This window comes from Rhinatrema bivittatum, chromosome 8 (assembly GCF_901001135.1).
Source record: "Rhinatrema bivittatum chromosome 8, aRhiBiv1.1, whole genome shotgun sequence".
Lineage (NCBI taxonomy): Eukaryota > Metazoa > Chordata > Amphibia > Gymnophiona > Rhinatrematidae > Rhinatrema > Rhinatrema bivittatum.
The window spans coordinates 237,824,651-237,849,206 of NC_042622.1; the positions used below are offsets into that span (position 1 = coordinate 237,824,651).

Sequence of the window (24,556 nt, forward strand, 5' to 3'; positions counted from 1 at the left end):
GGCTATTTCCTAAGTCAACTTGATTAATAGCCGTTAATGGACTTCTCCTCCAAGAACTTATCCAAACCTTTTTTAAACCTAGCTATACTAACTGCACTAATCGCATCCCCTGGCAACAAATTCCAGAGCTTAATTGTGCGTTGAGTGAAAAAGAATTTTCTCCGATTAGTCTTAAATGTGTTACTTGCTAACTTCATGGAATGCCCCCTAGTCCTTCTATTATTCGAAAGTGAAAATAACTGAGTCACATCTACTCGTTCAAGACCTCTCATGATCTTAAAGACCTCTATCATATCCCCCCTCAGCTGTCTCTTCGCCAAGCTGAACAGTTCTAACCTCTTCAGCCTTTCTTCATAGGGGAACTGTTCCATCCCCTTTATCATTTTGGTTGCCCTTCTCTGTACCTTCTCCATCGCAACTATATCTTTTTTGAGATGTGGCGACCAGAATCGCACATTGTATTCATAGTGTGGTCTCACCATGCCTTGATATAGAGGCATTATGACATCCTCAGTTTTATTTTCCATTCCCTTCCTAATAATTCCTAACATTGTTTGCTTTTTTGACTGCCGCAGCACACTGAACCGACGATTTCAATGTGTTATCCACTATAATGCCTGGATCTCTTTCCTGGGTGGTAACTCCTAATATGGAACCTAACATCATGTAATGCCATAATGCATGCAATAAATAACGCATTGCGAAATGCATATGCAAATTTAAAATTAGTATTCGAGTGGGAGGAGTTTGCACGGAGTAAATGGAAATGAAAGCCAGTTAACATTGCGTGTGATAAAGTAATTCACAGCAATGCAGGTTTTAACACTGGAAATAATTAAACCTTTGTTCTCTGCGTTAGGCCTGCGATAGCTGTGCTTTGCGGCCGACACGATATTTATCGCAAATCCCAGTTCGAGAGGGGGAGAGAGCCTCTGTGGAGAGTCACTTATAATTGAACTTTTTATACCACTGTAAGAGGGAGCATTATGAACTTGGGGTAAGGTTTGTGGAGTGAGTTGGGTTTTCGGGGGCAGTTTTACATCCACAGTCATACGTACGAACAGCAGAGTTACCATCAGTGAAAATTTAATGTGATTTGGAGGGATGAAAAGTGAAAATAGAGCAGATTTTGTACCATGTTCTCTCTTCCTAGCTGCAATCAAGGTAAGTAGAGAGAACATGGAACAAATCCGCTCTTACTTTTACCTTTCATCCCTACAAATCACGTTAAATCTTCACTGATGATAACTGTGCTGCTCGTACGTATAACCATGGATGTAAAGCTGCCTCCCAAACCTCACCCCGAGTTACTAGTACTCCCTCTTACAGTGGTATAAATAACTTTTTTGTGAGTCTCTCTCTTCTCTTTCTGCCCCAATACCTATGTGGTATCAGGAAAATTAGCCTAACCCCTTTTTATCGCAAGCACTACTCTCTGTAGGAAAATGATGAATCTGGGTCTTAGATTGTAAGCCCTCTAGGGACAGGGAAATAGCTACTGAACCTGAATGTAACTCGCTGTGAGCTAAATTTGAAATTAAAAAAAATAAATATGTATAATACTGCCTGCTGAGAAAGGACCCCCTGGAATGTCGTGTGCCACCTCTGAGGCAACAGGCTTGTTGCGTTGAGGGTGGACCCGTGAGCTGAGGTGGGGTTGATGCAATCCGTAGGCAAGGACCTACAGGTCCCCACCGTCAGCAGGTGGAGTGGGATGAAGCTAGAGGCCACTGGAGCTTTACCTATACAACCCTCGTTCCCCCTCGGGTTGAGCCTTTGGGTGCCGGGGCCAGCAAAACTTAGGTGGGCTTCAAGGGTAGCTAGAGAAGAGTAATAGTTCAGCCCAGAGACAGCGGTCTGTAGATGGCGTAGTTCTATCTTGGACGGGATTCGGTACGGAGGCTCAGGTGCCAAAGGAACAATAGGGAATTGAAGACACCCAAGCAAAGGGAGGCCTTAGCCTTGAAAGTCCATGACCAGAGGAGAGGCGTCACTGACAGGCTAGATTCAGAGCCAGCAGTGAATGGGAGTTGTGGCAAGCAATGTAGAACTCTGGACATGGAAAGTCTATAGTGTAGTCGTGCAAAGCAAAGGTCAGGGCACGGAGAAGCAGGCGTAGTCAATCCAGGCAATGGTCGGGGCACGGAGAAGCAGGCGTAGTCAATCCAGGCAATGGTCGGGGCACGGAGAAGGCAGGCGTAGTCAATCCAGGCAATGGTCGGGGCACGGAGAAGGCAGGCGTAGTCAATCCAGGCAATGGTCGGGGCACGGAGAAGGCAGGCGTAGTCAATCCAGGCAATGGTCGGGGCACGGAGAAGGCAGGCGTAGTCAATCCAGGCAATGGTCGGGGCACGGAGAAGGCAGGCGTAGTCAATCCAGGCAATGGTCGGGGCACGGAGAAGGCAGGCGTAGTCAATCAAGGCAATGGTCGGGGCACGGAGAAGGCAGGCGTAGTCAATCCAGGCACTGGTCGGGGCACGGAGAAGGCAGGCGTAGTCAATCCAGGCAATGGTCGGGGCACGGAGAAGGCAGGCGTAGTCAGTCCAGGCAATGGTCGGGGCACGGAAAAGGCAGGCGTAGTCAGTCCAGCCAATGGTCGGGGCACGGAGAAGGCAGGCGTAGTCAGTCCAGGCAATGGTCGGGGCACGGAGAAGGCAGGCGTAGTCAGTCCAGGCAATGGTCGGGGCACGGAGAAGGCAGGCGTAGTCAGTCCAGGCAATGGTCGGGGCACGGAGAAGGCAGGCGTAGTCAGTCCAGGCAATGGTCGGGGCACGGAGAAGGCAGGCGTAGTCAGTCCAGGCAATGGTCGGGGCACGGAGAAGGCAGGCGTAGTCAATCAAGGCAATGGTCGGGGCACGGAGAAGGCAGGCGTAGTCAATCCAGGCACTGGTCGGGGCACGGAGAAGGCAGGCGTAGTCAATCCAGGCAATGGTCGGGGCACGGAAAAGGCAGGCGTAGTCAGTCCAGGCAATGGTCGGGGCACGGAAAAGGCAGGCGTAGTCAGTCCAGCCAATGGTCGGGGCACGGAGAAGGCAGGCGTAGTCAGTCCAGGCAATGGTCGGGGCACGGAGAAGGCAGGCGTAGTCAGTCCAGGCAATGGTCGGGGCACGGAAAAGGCAGGCGTAGTCAGTCCAGCCAATGGTCGGGGCACGGAGAAGGCAGGCGTAGTCAGTCCAGGCAATGGTCGGGGCACGGAGAAGGCAGGCGTAGTCAAGGCAATGGTCGGGGCACGGAGAAGGCAGGCATGGTCAGACATAGTGGAGGTCAAGTCCAGGGAATAAGTCCAACACTTAGACAAACAGGAATTAGGAGGACAGGAACCAGGAAGACAGGAACACATCGATGAGACGATCCAGAAATAGCAAAGAGTACTCGGAATACGAGGAGACCTGTTGCAAAGGCAACAATACTGAGCGAAGCCTGAGCCTTTATACGCTGAAGAGTCTGACGTCAGCATCCGGGACCGCAGCCAGGTTCCTGCCGCGGGCCCTTTAAAAGAACTAGAAATGCGCGTGCGCCTAGCAGGGGGCGAGGTGCTGATGGCTTCTCTCTGCGGACCAGGCGGAGAGGCCTGATGAGCAGGGACATCTTGGTTGGCAACACTGGGTAGCGAGGCAGGGCTGAAGGCACCTGGGGGAACCTGAGGTCAGAGCTGGTGGCCCACCGCCGCCAGCTAGGAGGAGCCAGCAGCTGGAGTTCATCTGGAAAGGTGAGAGGGCCGCGCCGCGGGCGGCATGCATAACAAGGCTTTTGTAGGCCAAGTGCAGTTCCATTGCCAACATTTCTCCTGCCTATTGTTCTTAAGTTCTAAGGTGCCTAAAATGTAGAAGATTTCTTGTTTTCAGATTTAAGGGCCTCATTCTCTGCTTTTTGTTACGTAAAGATAACCATTCTGAAATATGTAACAAGGGCCAACATTCCGTGTAGCCTCTGTTCTCGTCCCAATGCATTTCTTATACCAACATTGCCCTTCTTTGTCCGTCCACCCTCCCCACCCCAAAGGTACTCACCTTTCAAAACTCAAACCATCTAATGTGCCCCAGCAGCCTAGCCCCATATCAAATTTGGTTGAGCTAGATCCAGCCATTTACGTTGTAAAGCGGACACTCACCTAAAGCAGAAACCGCTTCATACACAGGCATCGGCACACCTTTGTGTAGGACTGTAGTTAAGGGGGAGGTTTAAGGATCGTGCATGTGCAAATCTAGAAAAATTAAGGAAGTCTCATTAGCATAAAGGTCTCAATTGTTCATAGATCATGTGAGCATATAATTTAAATAGATGTGGATTCTTTGAATCTTGATTTATGAGAATGTATGAGCCAGTGGAAAAGGGTAAATAGTGGAGTGCCTCAGGGATCTGTACTTGGACCGGTGCTTTTCAATATATATATATAAATGATCTGGAAAGGAATCCGATGAGTGAGGTTATCAAATTTGCGGATGATACAAAACTATTCAGAGTAGTTAAATCACAAGCAGACTGTGATACATTACAGGAGGGGACCTTGCAAGACTGGAAGATTGGGCATCCATATGGCAGATGAAATTTAATGTGGACAAGTGCAAGGTGATGCATATAGGGAAAAATAACCCTTGCTGTAGTTACACAATGTTAGGTTCCATATTAGGAGCTACCACCCAGGAGAAAGATCTAGGCATCATAGTGGATAATACTTTAAAATCGTCTGCTCAGTGTGCTGCAGCAGTCAAAAAAGCAAATAGAATATTAAGAATTATTAGGAAGGGAATGGTTAATAAAACGGAAAATGTCATAATGCCTCTGTATCGCTCCATGGTGAGACCGCACCTTGAATACTGTGTACAATTCTGGTCGCCGCATCTCAAAAAAGATATAGTTGCGATGGAGAAGGTACAGAGAAGGGCAACCAAAATGATAAAGGGGATGGAACAGCTCCCCCTATGAGAAATGGCTGAAGATGTTAGGGCTGTTCAGCTTGGAGAAGAGACGGCTGAGGGGAGATATGATAGAGGTCTTTAAGATCATGAGAGGTCTTGAACAAATAGATGTGACTCGGTTATTTACACTTTCGAATAATAGAAGGACTAGGGGGCATTCCATGAAGTTAGCAAGTAGCACATTTAAGACTAATCGGAGAAAATACTTTTTCACTCAACGCACAATAAAGCTCTGGAATTTGTTGCCAGAGGATGTGGTTGGTGCAGTTAGTGTAGCTGGGTTCAAAAAAGGTTTGGATAAGTTCTTGGAGAAGTCCATTAACTGCTATTAATCAAGTTTACTTAGGGAATAGCCACTGCTATTAATTGCATCAGTAGCTTGGGTTCTTCTTAGTGTTTGGGTAATTGCCAGGTTCTTGTGGCCTGGTTTTGGCCTCTGTTGGAAACAGGATGCTGGGCTTGATGGACCCTTGGTCTGACCCAGCATGGCAATTTCTTATGTTCTTATGTTCATGATACAAATGCCATACAGCGGGAAAATTCAAACTGTAACCATAGGTTGTTTTAATTTTTCTCCATTACCTGTGATGTGATACTGGCCCCCAAAATATGGGGGCCAGTAGGGGTGCAACAGTTTTGGAAGTTGCTGATGACTTGGGCTTCCCCATTTTTAGAGCACCCTTCACAGGACTGCTGGGCAGATGGTTCCCCACCAATACAGATGTTGCTGGCCGCCTGCCTGCCCTTTGCCACATTCTGGAAGCGCAATCCTTGCCTGGACTCCAAGCGTGCCCAGATTCGAAACAGAGCAGATATTGAACGCCTCAAGTACACGCTTAAGAGCGAAATGTTCACATCCAAGGCTATCTGGGGGATCTGTCACGAGCACTGGGAGAACCCATGGCTAGTTGTATTTCCTTGTCTTGCTATTCTCCCTCTCTCTTTGCTGGTTTTGTTGCTTATTACTTTGTTGGAAACCTGAGCAAGCAGTTGGTGTTTCCTTTGCTCCTGGAACACAGGCGGCATAGTAATTTATTTATACAACTTTATTTATTTATACAACTTTATATACCGACTTTCAAGTACATGTCAAGCCGGTTTACAATTGGCGAAATTGCAGTAGCAAAATCAAACTAATAATTGTAATTAAACTTATCTAATTTTACAGTAATGTCACCTTACCAACACAATGCTGATGTAAACTTTCTGTGTTATGATGATACACCTTGTATGCCAAGCAAACTAACGGGCCGATACAGTAAAGTCCGCAGGAGAGCGGACGAACGCCCGCTCTCCTGGCGCGCACACCAGCCCTTCACCGGTGCACGCGATTCTCTATTTAAATTAGGTGACGCGGTAAAAACGGGGAAAAGGAGCAGCGGCTGTCAGCGGGTTTGACAGCCGACGCTCAATTTTGCTGGCGTCGGTTCTCGAGCCCGCTGACAGCCACAGGCTCGGAAACTGGACGCCGGCAAAATTGAGCGTCCGGTTTTCGGCCCGACAGCCGCGGGCCGAATTCAATTTTTTTACTTTTTGGGACCTCCGACTTAATATCACTATGATATTAAGTCGAAGGGTGCACAGAAAAGCAGTTTTTACTGCTTTTCTGTGCACTTTCCCGGCGCCGGAAGAAATTAGCGCCGACCTTTGGGTCGGAGCTAATTTCTGAAAGTAAAATGTGCGGCTTGGCTGCACATTTTACTTTCTGTATCCCGCTCGCATACCTAATAGGACCATCAACATGCATTTGCATGTTGAGGGCGCTATTAGGTGCTGCGGGTTGGACGCACGTTTTCCTCCCCTTACTGAATAAGGGGTAAGGGAAAACGCGTGTCCCAGAGCAGGCTAATGATGCGTTCCATCGGAGCGCACTGTACTGTATCGGCCTGTTTATAAATAGTTTCAACCAAAAAAAAAATATATGGTTGTGATTTTCACATTGTCTCTATTGGAACCATGTCTCCACGTACCTTTTACCTGTGACTTTTGCACCAATTTTCTGTGGGAATGCACACTTTCCCTTTGAAAATTACAAATGGTCATTTGCACCTGCTTTTTGTGCAGGCAGACTTTTTTTTGTGCTGGCAAAGTATGTGCGTAGATTTGAAAATGCAATTTACACATGTTTTGCCTCACTCACCTTTGCCTCCTGACCTATACACACCCTCAGAAATGTCTCCAGCTAAAGGTATGAATGTGGTGGAAGCAACAAGTGGACTTTTAGCCACATTGAAGGAGAGCACATTTTAGACTGCTAATTAACAGGCCGATACAGTAAAGCTCGCAGGAGAGCGGGCGAGCACCCACTCTCCTAGCGTGCGCACAGGCCAGTGTCCTGTGCGCGCGATTCAGTAAACTAAAATATTTAAATTAGGGCTGGCGGTAAAAAGAGGCGCTAGGGACACTAGCGCGTCCCTAGCGCCTCTTTTTGGACAGGAGTGGCGGCTGTCAGCGGGTTTGACAGCCGATGATCAATTTTGCCGGCGTCTGTTCTCGAGCTCGCTGACAGCCACGGGTTTAGAAACCGGATGCCGGCAAAATTGAGCGTCCGGTTTTCAACCCGCGAGCAGATTTCAAATTTGATTTTTTAAAACTTTTTAAAACTTTCGAGACCTCCGACTTAATATCATCATTTGCATGTTGCGGGCGCTATTAGTCTCGGGGAGGTTGGACGCGTGTTTTTGGCGCACTATTACCTCTTACTGAATAAGGGGTAAAGCTAGCGCCTCCAAATGTACTGTATCAGCCTGAAAATGGCTAAAACACTATTTGAAAATGTCCGTCTTAATGTGCTTGTACAAGTCATGGATACATCTGTGCCTGATGAACACACCTCGTCAGTCAGTGATTGGCCGGATTAGCTGCTTCACAGGGGTCTTGGTGATACAGGCAGCTCAGTCTCTTCAGAGTCAACATGTATTCAATTATATGTTCTTCTGGTCTACATACAATTGGGATTTTTTTTTTGTTAGTGTTGGGCACCCTTTTTTGTATACATAAAGGTACTGAACAGGTGTGCAAGAAGCAGAATTTCCCCTGAGTTTCTTGAATTTAACCAAGAATGTAAACAGACCTTGAACTTATTAAAATAAATTGAATCTTGGAAGCCAGGTGCATGCTGAAAATTATCTCAACCCTAGTTTCGGACGGATGCATTCTGGTCTGATCTGCTGTTTTCGTTGTGTGCAACTTACATGTAAAAGAGAACCTGCTTAATTTAGAAGTGATTATAGAAACCAGTATTTAGCATCACCACATGGTTTGTGAGCTGAGGCATTACCGAAGGCTGCTATTGTAGAGGAAAAGGAACTTGTTTGCATTCTGTGGCAGGAGGGTTAGATCAGATGGATGGCCAGAGACAGATGTGCATGTGCTTTTGGCTGTAATCTTAATTGTGTTCAGTCTCCTGAGTGCAGTAGCATGCTCCAAAAGCCTAACCAATAGAGGTAAAAATATCTAACATACAAACAATAAATGCCTTAGCGCCTGGGAGTATTGTGTATGTCGAGTAGCGCTATAGAAAAATTTAGTAGTGGTAATAGTACTGGCGTTTTTTTGTAGGTGGTGATTCCTTTTTTAAAAGATCAAAAAAAAGGTATGTGAACTTTCAAGACCTTGCATCTGTAAAGCTCCGGTATTATATTGCTTTTGTTGGTCTTTTAGAAAGGTATCACAAACCTCAGAGACGCCAATTATCTCCAGAGCCACTGTGGCTACTACAACTCTACATTACAGTACTAGTACGACAGAAAGAAAGAAAATGGCGTAAAGCCCCATCACTGACCTCCCTAGCTGAATACAAACGCTCCCTCCACTTTTACAAGAGCATCACCTTGAAAACCAAAAGGGACTATTATGCCCACAAGATTCACCACCTCATCTTTGACTCTAAAGCTCTGTTCACCTACGTTTCCAGTCTCTCAAAAACCATCACTCCAGTCATTCCAGCTGACCTAGCCCAGAAAAAAGCAGACGAGCAGGCTCTTTACTTCAGCAAAAAAATCTCCAACCTCCTCAAACAGCTTACACCTAACTCTTACGCATCCTCCAACACAACATATCTACACCCAAACAAAGACATCTCTCTCAACTCCTTTGAACCCATCACCATCTCTGATATACAATCGGTTCTGAAGAAAATGAAACAGTCATCACACCCTTTTGATCAAATACCTTCTAAAATGCTCTTACTAATCCCGGATACAATATCGAAAGCTCTAGCCGACATTATAAATTGTTCCTTTTCCCAGGGTATCTACCCAGACTACCTTAAAACGGCCTTAATCAAACTACTCCTAAAAAAACCGAACCTAAATACCAGCGATCCCAACAATTTCCGTCCCATTTCCAACCTCCCGTTTATAGCAAAAGTCATGGAAAAATTAGTAAACACACAATTATCGAATTACATTGAGGATTACCAAATTCTGTCCCCTAATCAATATGGATTTCGCAAAGCATTAAGCACTGAAATGCTACTACTCTCTTTTACAGACTTCCTCCTCGCCGGCATCGACAAAGGTCACACTTATCTATTAATCCTTCTTGACCTTTCGGCGGCATTCGATACAGTCAACCATCACATCCTTCTAAATCAGCTGGCAAACATCGGAGTTACTGGCACAGCACTGACCTGGTTTAAAACCTTCCTGGAGAACAGAGGATACAAGGTCAAAATTCATACTAAAGAATCTCACTACTATCCATCCTCGCTAGGGGTTCCGCAGGGCTCCTCCCTCTCACCCACCCTTTTTAATGTTTACCTGCTCCCACTCTGCCAACTGCTAACGAAACTAAATCTGAAACACTTCCTATTCGCAGACGATGTTTAGATCGTGATCCCTGTAAAAGAATCCATTACAAAAACATTAGAATTCTGGGACAGCTGCCTACTTGAGATCAAACACCTCCTCAACAGTCCAAACCTAATTCTCAATGCTTCAAAAACGGAATGTCTGCTTATATCCCCGGAAAACAATAACATCTCTTCAAACCTACCAGCCAACCTTCAAACTTCGCACGCAAGACACCTAGGAGTTATCATTGACAACCGTCTCAACCTAAAACCATTCATCAATCAAACTACTAAGGATTGCTTCCACAAATTACATATCCTTAAAAGAATTAAGCCTCTCTTCCACTCCCAGGACTTCAGAACAATTCTTCAAGCAATAATCTTCTCCAAACAAGATTATTGTAATTCTATTCTACTAGGTCTCCCTGCATCCCATACCAAACCTCTACAGATGGTGCAGAATACAGCCGCCAGAATTCTGACTCACTCCAAGAGATTTGACCGCATCACCCCAATCCTCAAAGCCCTTCATTGGTTACCAATTCACTACAGAATCATGTTCAAGTCCATCACCACCATTTACAAAGTCATCCATCAACACGCCCCGCTCAACTTAAAAATTCCTTTCAAAAAACACACCTCCACCAGACCCATTAGGGAGTGTTATAAAGAATCACTCCATGTTCCACACGCAAAAACCTTTCAACATAAATCCCTCAAGGAAAGAGCGCTCTCAACAGCAGGACCAACTTTATGAAACTCCATCCCAGCCGACCTGCGACAGGAACCGTGCTTACTGACTTTCAGGAAAAGGCTGAAAACTTGGCTTTTTAAAAAAGCCAATCCAGACGTAGACTGATCCCTGCTACCGACATCACAAACACTTTGTTAACAATGGGTTCAAATAGAAACCATTCACCAACACCCAACACTATGTCATCAATCTCATTCACGACATCAATTCTTCTACATTGGAATTAATTTTGCATCTCTGTAAATAATTTGCTGTCAGTTAATCTTTCTTTTCTTCTTCCTCCTCCGTTCCCAGTTGTGTACTTCCCTGTTTTATTGTAGCTGCATTTCCGTTAACCATGCACTTGTTTATAGTTGCTCGAGTTCTCTGTATATTGCACACCCTGTTAAATGTAAACCGGTTTGATGTGATACCTGTCATGAAAGCCGGTATAGAAAAATAGTAAATAATTAAATAAAGAGAGAACTGCTCTACAGGAAGCATTCACTTTGCAGTGGTTTTGTTACTATCCTAGCGGGCCGATACAGTAAAGTGCGCTTCGGTGGAGCGCACTGTTAGCCCACGTTTGGCCACGCGTTTTCAATGCGCTATTTTTTACCCCTTATACAGTAAGGGGTAATAGCACGTCGAAAATGTGCGCCCAACCCCTCCCCCCCCCCCCCCCCCCCCCGAAACTAATAGCGCCCGCAACATGCAAATGCAAAAGCATTCCCGCACGATACAGAAAGCAAAATGTGCAGAGAAGCCGTTAATTTCGGCCGGCACCTGGAAAGTGTACAGAAAAGCAGAAAAAACTGCTCATCTGTATACCCTCCGACTTAATATCATAGCGATATTAAGTCAGAGGGCCCCAAAAATAAAAAAAAAATTTTTAAATCTGCCCATGGCCTGCGTGTTGGAAGACGGGCGCTCAATTTTACCGGCGTCCGTTTTCCGAACCCATGGCTGTCAGCGGGTTTGAGAGCCGACGCCGGTAAAATTGAGCGTTGGCTGTCAAACCCGCTGACAGCCATCGCTTCTGTCAAAAAGGAAGCGCTAGGGACGCGCTAATGTTTCTAGCACCTCCTTTTACTGTGGGCCCTCATTTGCATGCGGGCCGATACTGAATCGCGCGCCCAGGACACTGGCCTGTGAGCGCGTCGGGAGAGTGGGCGCTCGCCGTTTCTCCCACGCTTCTTTCTGTATCGGCCCACTTATAGGAAGATGATGTGACTTCCTGAGGCAGCACAATGGTAGATCAGTGCCTTGAACTGTTAAAACATAGTGGTATGCTCCTCTTATGCTAGCATCAGTGACTTGGTGATAGTCAAAGACCCCAGCCTGCTTTTTTGGTTGAGACATTTGGATTTCTGACTTTATGGAGTGAGGAGGGGAGGATAGGGACATAATAGGAATTTATTTATTTTATTTATTTAAAAATTTTTCTATCCCAACGGTTTACAGAAGGGCACGATAAAGAGAAATATGGGTGGTATAGATTACAAATTACTCGTGTGCCATCATAGTACGGTAACAATTTAAAATAATAAACTAGGTGTGTAAGTTAAACCTGATTGTTAGGAACAAATTAGGGCCCATTCCCTTCTAACTTGAAGTTCCAATTTTTGGTTCCAATTTTGAGGGCATTGTAGGGGTGAGTTCATGCCGAAAGATCAGAAACTAGATTAATGGTGGGGATTATTGGGGAAATGCAAAGTAAGGTTTGTGGCATGTTGACATTAGGCTTCCCCTGTCACCCTGTCCGACTGACCAAACCAAAACTTTCAATTCATTACTACTTGGCCTCCCAAAGTCTTCAATTAGACCATTGCAGCTACTGCAAAATTCGGCTGCCAGGTTGATCTCTGGCACAAACAAAAGAGATCACATCACGCCTGTCTTAGCTCCTTTGCATTGGCTGCCAGTTGAATATAGGATTAAATTTCAGGCTTTATGTTTACTACATAAAGCGATTTACGCAGAACAAGTGGACTGGATGAACGCAGTCATACGAATACATACACCACAACGAAATTTGCGTTCGGCTGGAAAGGGATTTCTCACCTCGATCTCGACGGCCAGACTTACTTCCGTCAGGGAAAGGGCCGTCTCTTTGGCAGGCCCAGGTCCTTGGAATGCATTACCTATTGATTTAAGACTCCAGAGTAATTTGAAAGAGTTTAAGAAAGCATTGAAAACCTGGCTATTTGCACAAGCATTTCAAGTGGAAGCCAGTTAGAAATCTATTATGATATGTTATTAATTATGTTTAACTTTTTAAGATGTTATTTTATTAGTTATGCACATTGTTCAGTTCTTAATTAGTTTTAATGTATATTTAGTTTTAAGTTTGATTTTTAGGATTGTTTTCTGTGTTTTTATGAACTATTGTATGCTAAGTTGAATTTATTGTAAAGAAACATTGTAAACTGGTGTGAAGGTTCATACCAACATCTGTCTAGAAAAAAACAGGAAATAAATATAAAATGATGTGAGAGTGGGGCAGGCAGATTTTGACTGATTGATAGTTGACCTCCTGAAACAATAGCTTTATCTACTGGCTTCCTGTATGAATATTTTGAGCCTTACATAACCAGCAGTTCAATAAACTTGGCATAAATTTCCATCTGTTTTGTATCTGGGCAAATTTGGTTTTGATTTGTCTTTTTAAGAGGAAGGAATCCACTTTTCTGATGCCCTACTGTTGGCAAGTTTGCAAGGCAGGAGGCATATTAGAAGAGAACCTTTCTAGGTATGCTTATGTTAAGTTAGTAAAGATTCAAGTACAAATGAGGCAAACGCAATTTGCTGAATCTGCAGTGTGTGGCCAAATGTGAGAGTCTACATTCTGAGCAGGCAAGTGACCAGAGATAACTTGCCTGAACTTTCCTGCCCTTGCCCACTGTCTGCACCACACAGCAACTAAGTTGAAGTGCTCCCTGTGGGGACTCTAGGACAAAAGTATAACGGTGCGTCTTTAATGCTACTGGAAAAGCAATTATTGAGACCTGTATGACCTAGAAGCCCAAACATTTACAGAAATGTGCCCCAAAGGACTCATTTATTACAAAATAATTGGTGTAATGGTCAAAAGAACTCTGGGGATTAGGGATAAAGATCTCAATTTCTCAGCCATTTGCATTTATTCTTTTAAGTGTCCCCATGTGTTTACCAATTAGTAACTTTACAAGATTTGCCAAAGCAGGGTTTTTTTGCTTACTTTATCACTGGCAGCCTTGTAGAAAGTAGATGGCTTGCCCTTTGTTGGAAATTTATGAAGATAAAGCCAACAGATTATTTTAAATATTTTTCTGAGCAAGACTTTGGAGTCGTTTCTGAGTAAACAGAGGCACTTGGCTCCGTTGGCAAATAGTATGCAGACATCTGCTGTTCTGCTTAATCTTGGGAACAGACTGATATATTTCATCTGCCTAGAAAGCATTTCAGACTCTTATCTGAAATATGCCTACCTTTCCTCTCTGCCACCCTAATTACCCCCATTACCCCAAACATCTGACAATCCCTTCCCCTCTCTCAAACATTCTCCCATGACACTTCACCCACCTGAGTATCGTTCTAGGGACCACTTAACATTGCTTTAAGGGCTCAACCAAGGGGACTGCCACCGGGTGTGGGACCTGGTCTGATTCCTTACCAGAATAGCTTGCAACTCTTGCAGAGTGTTGCCCTGTATAAGCAAGCTGCTTACCTTAATCCTATCGTGATGTGCATCGGGGCATGTATCCTAGTAGACAGGCTCCTTCATGGATCTGAGCTGAGGTATCCCGTGTTTACTGGTGGTGTTTTTATGGAAGGATTCAAAGCCCAGTGCAGGGCATCTGTGTTACATTACGAGGAGCATGTTATTGCTAATCCAGCTCAGAGTGGATTATTAGGAAGGAAGTTTTTGTAATGTTAAGGTGAAGTTTTCTATCTTGTGAATCAGGATTAGTGCATTTTGAGGAAGGGGGGAGCCCAGGATAACATATTGGGGTGAATGTTTAAAATCTGCAGAAAGGTAGAAATTGACTGGTGGAAATTGGCTAAAAGCAAGTTGAATTATTGTTTTGGGTGCTTCTGTTCAGTAAAATAGAAAGATATTCATTTTAATGTTACTTCTGTGCCGATACCATGGCAGTTTGTGGAGCTTAGTCATCCTATAGAGAAAAATGACACCGGCTGTTTCTGAATATCAACATAGTACATGACAGCAGATAAAGACCAATTGTCTCATCCAGTCTAGTCAGTTGTTTCCTGTCTGGTTTATCTTTAGGATAGATGAGCAGATTGGTTCCCAGTACTTAAATCAAACCCAGTTCATTCTCCCCATCCCTCCCCATTTCTCTTACGTTCTCAGAATGTAGGCCCTCACACGCACACACTGCAGGTTCAGAAACTTCCTTTTGCACTTGAATCTTTACCCTTTTTTAAATCACTGCCTTCGGTATCTGTCAAAATCATAGGAGCCAACTTTTGAAAATGATTGGAGGTATTAAACTCAGCACAAATTGCCCCTCCCTGGACACATATTGGGGGTGCTGAGGCATCCACAAAGCTGGCAGCTATGGTCCAAATCATGCTTATGTTTTCATCCCTTTGCTTTTGATATTTATAAAAGGATGGCTAGTAGTGGGCTATGGCTAAAAAGAGAGTGACTTCACAGATGAAGAGCCACCTGTATGAGATTTCTTAGAAAGGTTTCAGTCTGCTTGGACCTCAGTTGGAGAAACTGGTTAAGGACGTGGCTGAGGACAGAAAGCTGTCCTCTCACAAGATAGATCCAGACCAAGGTAATCCCCAATTGCTCCCTGGCAAGGGAAAGGGGTGGATGACAAGAATTTTGACAAATTTGACTAAATGTTACATTTTTGGCAGCACAAAGGCACATACCCTTGTTAGGGCATGCCGCATTGGACTCTGTGTGTTGCAGAATCTGAATGTTGAGAGTGGCTGTATGAATCCCTGATATCACTGGAGTATTAGCACAGGCTGGAATTCCCTTGTAAGCACTCACATCAGGACCAAGATCAGGGGGGTGAAAAGTAGTTTGGAACTGGAAGTGTGAGAGAGTTTTCTGTGTTTTGAATCTGAGAAGTTACAAACTTTAGCCAGAATGTTCATTGCTAGCAGAGTGAATAAACAGGCTAGTACTGGTGATAAGCCAAAGTCCAGATTTAAACCGGAAAGCAGTTGCGCACCATTTGCAAAAACAAGTAGAGACCAGAATTTATGACGCTTAAAATTTTATAGCATTGTAGAGGAGTCAGAACTTTTCTTTGTAGACGAGCAGGATTACATAGCTGCACAACGGGTGACATCTGATGCCACCACTTTTCTTTGAAAGCTTGATATGCATGCTACTTCCTGCATTGCCGCCACTGTGTGGGACCCCCTTAGTCCTTTTTATCCACAAATCTTATCGGGTGCATTTCCTTAACTCCTCTCTGACAAGTTTTTCTCAAGATTCAGCTGCTTCAATATGTTTTTTTTGTTTTGCTTTCCTTTGTACTTAGAATTTTTTGGCATTTAAATAAATCTACTTTTATTTTTTGACAGGTGCTGAGCCCTAGGATTTTTTTTTCTCTTTCCTGGTGAAGCCTACTCAGTGACTGACATCTGTCGGCTTTTCTTTTTGACACAATTTCGGCCTTAGATTTTACTGCATCTGTTTTCCTGTCAGCGGCAGAGAAGAAAACTAGCAGCTTCATGTGATAGTCGACTTGCAATTGGAAGATGTTCATAACTGACCATTAGCAAATGAAATCGTTGTATCTGGGCTTGCATCATGAGATTTCTTAAGTGTGATATTTGCTCAAAGCTGTCGCCTAGGGTGGAGAAAGCTCCAAAGGTTGAAGCTACTCAGGATCTTCAGTTCAACTCAAAAGCTCAATATGCCATCTTCAATATTGAGAAGCTGCATCAGCTGCTGATTGCCCTTTTGACGTTGAGGAGTCTTTTGACATCCTTGAAGCCAAGATCTCCGAAGAGGATCAGAAGCAGGGAGCGTTCTTGCTGTATCCATTTGGCGCACAAGATGGATTCCTCTGTATCAAGTTCAGGCATGAAGTGGCATGATATATAACATGGTGCAGAGACACTGGAACATTGTTCAAACTTTGTTTTCCTCTGAACAATCTTCAAGGGTGTGCGCTAAGACCATCAGTACATTTCCCTTGAGTACTTGAGAAGATTTGTCTTCCCCTATTGTGACTATCTCCCGTCTTGGCTTCAGCAGCCTTTAAGCAGGAGCTGGACAAGAGAATCCTTGAGGTTCTCACCTCAAGCAGGTGAATGTTTGGAGCACACTGGCATCAACTGTGGTGCAGATGGAGCCATTCTTATGACCCTTGCTGAGGCACAGAGCAATTTGGCACTGATATTGATGCCTTGACACGCTGACACAACTTCAGTGCCCTCCCTGCTAAATCATAGTTGCACAGCTTCTGGGATAGGATACACTCCTGTTCAGCATTGGATGGTCCCAAGGGCAAAACAGTCTGCTCATACACCCTTAGGGGGTATGATGTCTTGTTGCCTACCCAGACAACGTGTAATTTTGGTGTCTGAATCTGAGGAGTTTTGGGATCTGCTTTTATGGTTCAGGGGATTCTGACTAAACAGGAGAAGTCTCCAAAGTTCCCGTCAGATCCTACAGTTTAGTAATGGTTATCCTCCTCCCCAAATATTTATCCTTCTCAGCCTTTGTGCAGGGAATGTGAGAGACCATTCCCTTTAATTTAGAGGAGCCAGGTAAGCCTAGACTACCTCTAAGGATCTGGAGGACGTTCCCATCCATAAACTTCTTCAGGATTTACAGGAAAGAATGTGGGAAACCACAATCACTGTGTTGGAAAAAGGCGGACTCTAAATAACGTAATCAGGAAACTCCCTGATTCGGCAAAGTTCAGCTACTACCTCAATCTGTGCTTGTTGAATGGGCCCTGAAAAGGACTAAAGTTTAAGTCTCATTCTACAGTGCCCCTAGAGCATGTGGCAAATAAGTTAGACCTTTTCAAGATCAAACTTTTCCTGAATGCTTTGCTTAGTTCTCACATCTTGTATCCCGTTCTGCAGTGGGTGCTGACGTTCTGAATTTCTCCCTCCAGAAAATCAAGAAGGACCTTGTCACTTAGTGAAGCAAGAAAGTGTGTGTAAAGCACTTGATCTGTTTGGCTGTTGGAGCCTGGACTGTTTGGCTGTTGGAGCCTGGACTTGCATGTCTGCGAGTCTCTGGCCTTTGAGAGGACACGTATCGTAGATGTGCTGATGTGCCATGCAGTTGAGAGAATCTTCTGGGCAATAACATCAAGGGAGACACTGGTCAACACGTCAGACCCTCTCTACTGCTACCTCAGATCCAGCCGCCTCCTCTAGGAGATATCAAGTGATCCAATGAGGAGATGGGGGGGGTGGTTTCCCTCTGTTTTGCCTCCATCAAGAGGTCTCACCCATGAGACCGTAGAAGCTATAAATCCCATATGGCAACCCAGTCAAAACCAGAGATTAATATTTTGGCTGGTTCCAGTGCACATAGCCAAAATTTCAGTCTCTGTGCTGAGACCTCGGTGTTGTACTCGCCTAGCTGATGAAAGCCCCTTTTCAGCCTTAAATAAGAGTTGAGGTCTAGCTTATATTTTTGGTGGTGATCACTTCAGGCTGCAAAGTCAGTGAGCTTTCAGGTCCTCCTGATTTATTCATCTTACCCTAAGTTTCATCAAAGGAAGGCTGTGCTGCACAAGTTTTTGCCTAAGGTGATGTTGCGCTTCCACCTTAACCAGTCGGTCAACCTCCTAGCATTTATTTTTCCCAGGCCCCATGCAAGGTGAACATGTCCTGCACATTCTGGTTTGCAAGAAAGCCATTTCCTTTTACCTGGAGCAGACCAAATCCCACAGAAGGTCCACCCAGCTATTTGTTTCTGTTACTGTAACCAAACCTAACATTTCTAATTCGACCCAAAGCCAGCTCAGTTTACCCTAGATGGGCATGTCTGAGCCAGGACTGTTCTTTGCCCATCTAAGATCAGCCTCTACTGAGATTTGCAAAGCTGTGATATGGAGATCAGCCCACACATTTATTTCCCATGACTGTGTAGACACTGGCTTTCAACACAACGGTCTGTCCGCCAGGGTTACTTTGAGGGGTTGGATCCAACTCCATTCCCCTAGGATTCATTTTATTATTTTAAGTTGTTCTTCCTTTTAGGAGCCAAAGACAGGCAGTTCCCCATAGCAATTTATATATTTTTTTGCATCCTCTGGTGGTACAGTGGTGATGGTTTCCCTTGTTTGCTGGCAGGCAACACTTAACTAGTGATTCTCACTTGTGTGGCTGATTGATCCCACTTGTCTGCAGAAAAACCCCCACAGTTGGTCCCGTGTAACAGGTGTGCTCCATGGTCAGCAGGATAATCAGCCACACATACACTCTTCCCTCCCCTTTTGAAGTTAACTCTTTCTAAGCCCTGTGCCAGGAGCTCCAGGCATGTAAAGAAAAGCTTTCAAGGCTCACTTTGTGTCAGATACATCTGACAAAATGGGCTTTCTGGAGAGCTCATGCCTCAGTAAATCTGTAAGGTGACTGACACCAGTCTGTATTTTTGCTGCTGTAGACAAATGCATCTTTCCCTCTGGAAATGACACACTCGTGTGACTAATTATCCTTCTGTCATGGAGAGCACCCATTTTCTCACTGTTAGGCCCAACTCCTTGTTAAGAACATAAGAAATGCCGTGCTGGATCTGAGCAATGGTCCACCTAGCCCAACATCCCACCTCCAACGGAGGCCAATTGAGGGTCACGTAGAAAAAGTACCCAACATATCCCTTGGGGATATCCTTTCATTGTTGCTCAATCCCAAAGTCTGTCTGGCAACCTTTTCTGCACCTTATTGGCTGAGATTTTATCTACTGATTGTGTATAGTCATCTGTTTGTGGTAAAAGCAGCTTCCAATTGCTGGCTGTTTTTGTAGAATGAGGAATTTTAACTAGTTGTATTCATGTAAAATTTCATCTGTATTTTCCTCCTTTCAGCGTAAGCTGCAAACTGTGATTAATACAAAAATGAAAAGTGTTGCTTTGGATGTGGATTGATATACAATTTGTAAGGCTGTTTGTGACAGCATCCTTACTTACGGATTGAGTAAGTGTGATAAAATCTGTGCATAAAACTAAGGATCTGTAGTCATCTGTCCCTTGTCTACAGGAAGCAGGATTGATTTTATGGTACGGTAGTTTTGTGAACCAGCATGTGTGATGTTACTACAGCTTGCAGATTTCTCTGCAGCAGCTTTCATCATAGGTAGTAATTTCCTAGAAAAAGGAGAGATTAAGAGCAAGTTGTACCCAATGTGATCTGTTGTATTTTACAAGAACACACAAAGTAGTAGTAATCAACCCTCAAGAATTCCAGCAAAATCTACTAGCGACTGCTCAAGCTGCTGCTGCTACTGTCCAGGTAGCTTCCTGAGCTCTGATCCCGGACGTGTCATTGAAAGCGCACACTGCTCCAGGCTAGGATGCATTGCAGAATCTTTTCTTCTCTCGGCCTTTGCCCTATATCTTGTCCAATTAGAGTACATGCATGCTTGCTTGTTCTTTTTTTCGTTTGCTCTGCACAGTCATAAAATTATATTTGAAAATTTTGGACAAAATGAAGCTGCATCACCAAACTAATCCTCAAACTCCATCCTTTTGATGCCAGAGCCTCTTTCTTCACCTTTGTCTGTCTCTTCTTCGTAACTTCTTCCCCTGCCTTTACCTGTTTGGCTGCCTTCTCCCACTCCCTCCCATCGCAAACATGTTGTATCTGGATCCCTCCTGTCACCTCTGTGTGTTTGGAATTCCCCCTCATTCTCGCAGCCATAAAAATGGCTCCTGTTTAGCTTACTTGCAAGAGATTCTGGAAGATTGCTAGTAATTGCATTTTATTAGTAAAAATGTTATTTTAACTGTTCTTTTCATCTGGGGGTTGTCCTTTATCTCCTCTTTCCCAGCCACTGCAGCAATAGTTCTCTGCCTGAGAGTTATGGACTACGAGTCCTCCTGGAACCAAGAAAAAGTGTGCTGCTGAGTCAGCCCGCTGGTGTCACTGTCACACAGGGGTGATTGGGGCACTCTGTCTCCTAAGCCTCTCGTGTGCTGCGAGCACTGCCTCTATACAGGTTCGAATTTAGGCAGAGGCAACTGCTTCCAGTGCCAATGGTTTGGGGGGTTTTTTGGGGGGTTTTTTTTTGGGGGGGGGGGGTGTTAAATAGGTGTCGGAGTGCTGCTACCACTGCCGTGCTAGTGTCTGAGTTTGCAGCCACTGTGCTGGCCCCATAACAGCAGCTGGAGAAATTCAGCCCAGCCCTTGTGTCCTGGACAGGCCCTGCAGTGCTTTGCCCTTGTATAGGTTTCCATAGTAACAGGAAGCTCATGCAGGAGGGGAAGGGGCCTGGGTGCCGCAGGCCCTGTCAGCTTGCAAAGGGCTGAATTTCTTTGATTGCTGTGGGGCTGGTGCCAGGTCTTTAGAGGTGGGAGGAGAGGATTTGAGCAAGTGTGATGGGGGAGGGGAGAGGTGGCGAGTTGTCTCTTACCTCCCTCCATTGCCTGTAGGTACGCCCAGCTTAAATCCAGTCCTGCTTCCTGTGGCATCCCCAGCCTCTGCCACCCCACTCAAACAGGAGCAGAATTCCAGGCACCACATTTCAGTCTCTTCCATGGCAGTACACAAGATCAGCACCATCCGTTAAGAATTCGAATGCTTTAAACTTTTGAAAATTCTCTGACTTGTTTGGACTAGTCCTTCAGAACAGCAGCAGAAATTACCTAATATGGCCTGGGCACTGATTGCATGACCTGATGTGCATTAGGCCATTAGTGACATTAAAGCTACCATCGAATAATTGGATCCTGTGAATGCCAGGTTACTTTTTACACTTCTGCCAATTGAATGCAGCTTCCGGAGTTCAAGAAAACTTGCAGGCGAGTTGCTTATGGAACTTGAAAATTGTCTCACAACAGTGACATTTTTTTTTAATCAATATGGGTGAGTAATAGTACTGCCCACATGTACTCTTGGAATTCTGCATGCCTCAAACTGCCCCTGCTTGTTTGGGCTATGTCATCCCTAATCTACCATTTTATCATGTCCTGGGTCCAGAGACAGGAGGGGGCAAAGGTCAAGGTGCATATGTAGAGTATGTTTCAACAGATGTGTTCTTTAAATGTCAGTATGCCAGTGTTTACAGACTTTTTCTGTTTAAATTCTTGCAGTTAAGTTCAGTTAAAAGCAAAAAGATCTCCTCTTCCCCACCTAAATGCTAGGGACAAGATATAACAGAAAGGTAGGCACTGTTGGCAGATACGGACCTCCTTGTTCCAGCCAATCTGCCCATTTTTTGTCTTCCTGCTATGCTGTCACAGATCTCAAGTGATCTGTAGTTTTCTATGTTTTTTGTTCCATCCTTAAAGTTCCTTTGTGTCTGTTTCACACGTGCTTGAGTTTTGCTACTGTTTTGGCTCCTACCACCTCCACCGGAAGGTACTGGAATCCTCTTTAATCTCCTTTGTCTTGGTTGATGGTGGGTTGTGGCATCTTCTACCATGAGTACACGTGGTAAAGTAGCGTCATTTTAGGCAAAGTTTTGAGGAGAAAAGTAGTCCCAATTCCCTTCCACATCTTTCTTGACCAAGCTGGGAGAAAATTGTCTTGTCTGCTTTAAACAAATAATGGGGTTGAAACACAACAAAATAAGCTGGGAAAGTTATTTTGATAATATGCGATATGTCTAAGGTTTGCATAATGCTGAAGCATAATTCTTTTAAAGTGCTAAAACAAAAAATCTTGCTCTGTTAATATTTGCTTTTCCTTTATTGCAGATTCATAACATGGTGGCAGTGCTGGAAGTAATCTCCAACTTGGAGAAATATCCCATAACCAAAGAGGCACTTGAGGTAAATTGGGTGGTGATTCGTTTTGAAAAGCTCTGACGCTTCTATATGCAATCAAACTTGATGTTCAAAAATTATATATTATATATTTTTTTTGAAGATTAATCAGATAATGTCATATACCACCAATATGTTACGTATACCTAGACCCAATTGCAGATTAACCAAGTATGACTGTACTATTTTTATAATGCTCACAGTTTAAATTGAAAAAAACTAATGAAAGAACAAAACTGAGCCAGTCTGAAAATCCTTGATATAGTGCTCAGCATTTCCATCTGGAAGAACTGGGCTTTATTCCTGTTTCATGTATTTGATTGGGCAGGGGGTGCTACTGAAGAAACCTTCTGATAGCCTAGTAATACTCCTATGGTGGCAGGGCCGAATTTAAGATTATGGTGCCCATAGGCAGTGCCATGGCGATGGGTGCCCCTTTGAAGCTATGCTGGCACATAGTACGGTACGGTAGTACACAGAAGCTGGATTCTCTTTGGCCTGGATATTTGGTGCCTTCAAAGTGTGGCACCCTAGGCAATTGCCTATACCTAAATATGGGTATGATTGGATACACCTAGTAGCCAGCCAGAGAGCGTAGCCATGGGGGGAGGGGGGTTCCTGTCTGACCTGGAGCTGCACGCTTATTTTGACCACAGAAAGTCAGTGTACTGCTTCTACCAGAGGGAAGGATAAATATGGGGGAAATGTTTCCAAGGCCATAAGTTTGCATAGCTTTCTGTATCTTCATGTAACACGAGATACTGTGCATTGCATTCTGTTCTGCAGGTTGCAGTTCTGTGTGCTGACCAAGGCTAGTTTAAAAAAAACATACAAATATTTTGAATTGCTGGGCAGAAAATAGTTATGTCTGTATGGACAGACAGAAGGGTTTAGGGATTGAATGGATTATACATCCACAGCAACTGGCCAGAGTAAAAACACCTAACTTACCTGGTGCCGACCACATGTTTTTGAAGAAGTCACTTAAGCTTTAGCAAAAGGTTGTACTGGAGCACTAATTCAGTGAAGTGGTATAGGGGTATAGAGCCTCAAGTTCAAATCGTTTGGGGGGCCAATAGTGACCAAGGGTGCTTTGGTTTATACAGTGTGGTTATCATTTTCATTACTGCTGAAATGTGTTATATTTGGAGAACAGTTATAGTTTAGTTATAAAGCAAATCAAAGCAGCCCCATAATTGGTATTAGTTTTCCTTTTTTTTTTTTTTAGAAATTCTAGATAGGTCATGGATTATTCAAGGTGACTGGGCAAACCTCTAACCTTTAGAGAGAGTCCTCCAAGACAGGATGAGGCACATTGACAGAGCAGTGGAGAGACTTAAACGTCCACTACTTCAATTGTGCATAGCGTTTAGATAAGTGGAGGTTATGAGTTTCCATTGTTATCAATGTAGCACCTACCATGATCACTGAAATTCATTTGAAAATGTGTAAAAAGTGTAATAAAGGCTTACTCTAATGTGCTTAATCATAATACTGAAGAGCAAACCTGGCCCCCTTGGATTCCCCATGATGATTTTCTGACCAGAGGACAGCCATCAAACCCTACGGAGAGCTTCCAGGCCCATGAGTGGCCTGTAAGATCATTTTAAAAGGAAAACTCCTGCAGTTTTTCCAATGGCAATTTGGACTGGCTCTCACCCTTTAAAGCAAGTGCAAAGTATGAGACCAAACGTATGTCCTGGGATTTCAAAATTAAATCTCTGCGTGTGCTTTCCTGTGACTGCCCCCAGCATCTCCCACTTTTGGCCTGGCTTAAAAGTACACACATTGTCATCATGTTGGGGGGACACTTTCCAAAATCTCTCCATGTTTTTACATGGGTTAAACGGGTGTGCCCATGTACAAATGTTTCATTATTAACCTCCTAGTTTCAGCACCATACTTGTATATTCAGGAAGTTTATTAGATCACTTGGAATGTTTAGTATTCCTTTTATAACCTACAGAAAGTTCAAAAGGGCTTGACCTCAAACTGTATATTTTCTGAAACTTAGTATATGGTCACTTGTGTTGAAGCCCACAGACTCTTAACTATAAACAGTGTTTTGTGCCATTTTTTTTAAATTTCTAAGAGCCAGTCAAAGAACAGGGGCCCAGAAAAGATTGCATTGATTGTTACCACCAGTTTGCAGGGATTCCAGTGTCCTCATCACCCTAGC

At 44.3% G+C, this 24,556-nt stretch overlaps 1 protein-coding gene across 1 annotated transcript in view; it reads left to right on the forward strand.

The window, feature by feature from the left end:
- The window catches only part of MED26 (mediator complex subunit 26), a 155,472-nt gene that overhangs the window by 127,837 nt on the left and 3,079 nt on the right, over positions 1 to 24,556 (forward strand). The window contains exon 2 of the mRNA XM_029614198.1: positions 22,309 to 22,383. Within this exon, the coding sequence (XP_029470058.1) occupies positions 22,309 to 22,383 (75 nt within the window). The remainder of the gene's footprint in view (positions 1 to 22,308; positions 22,384 to 24,556) is intronic.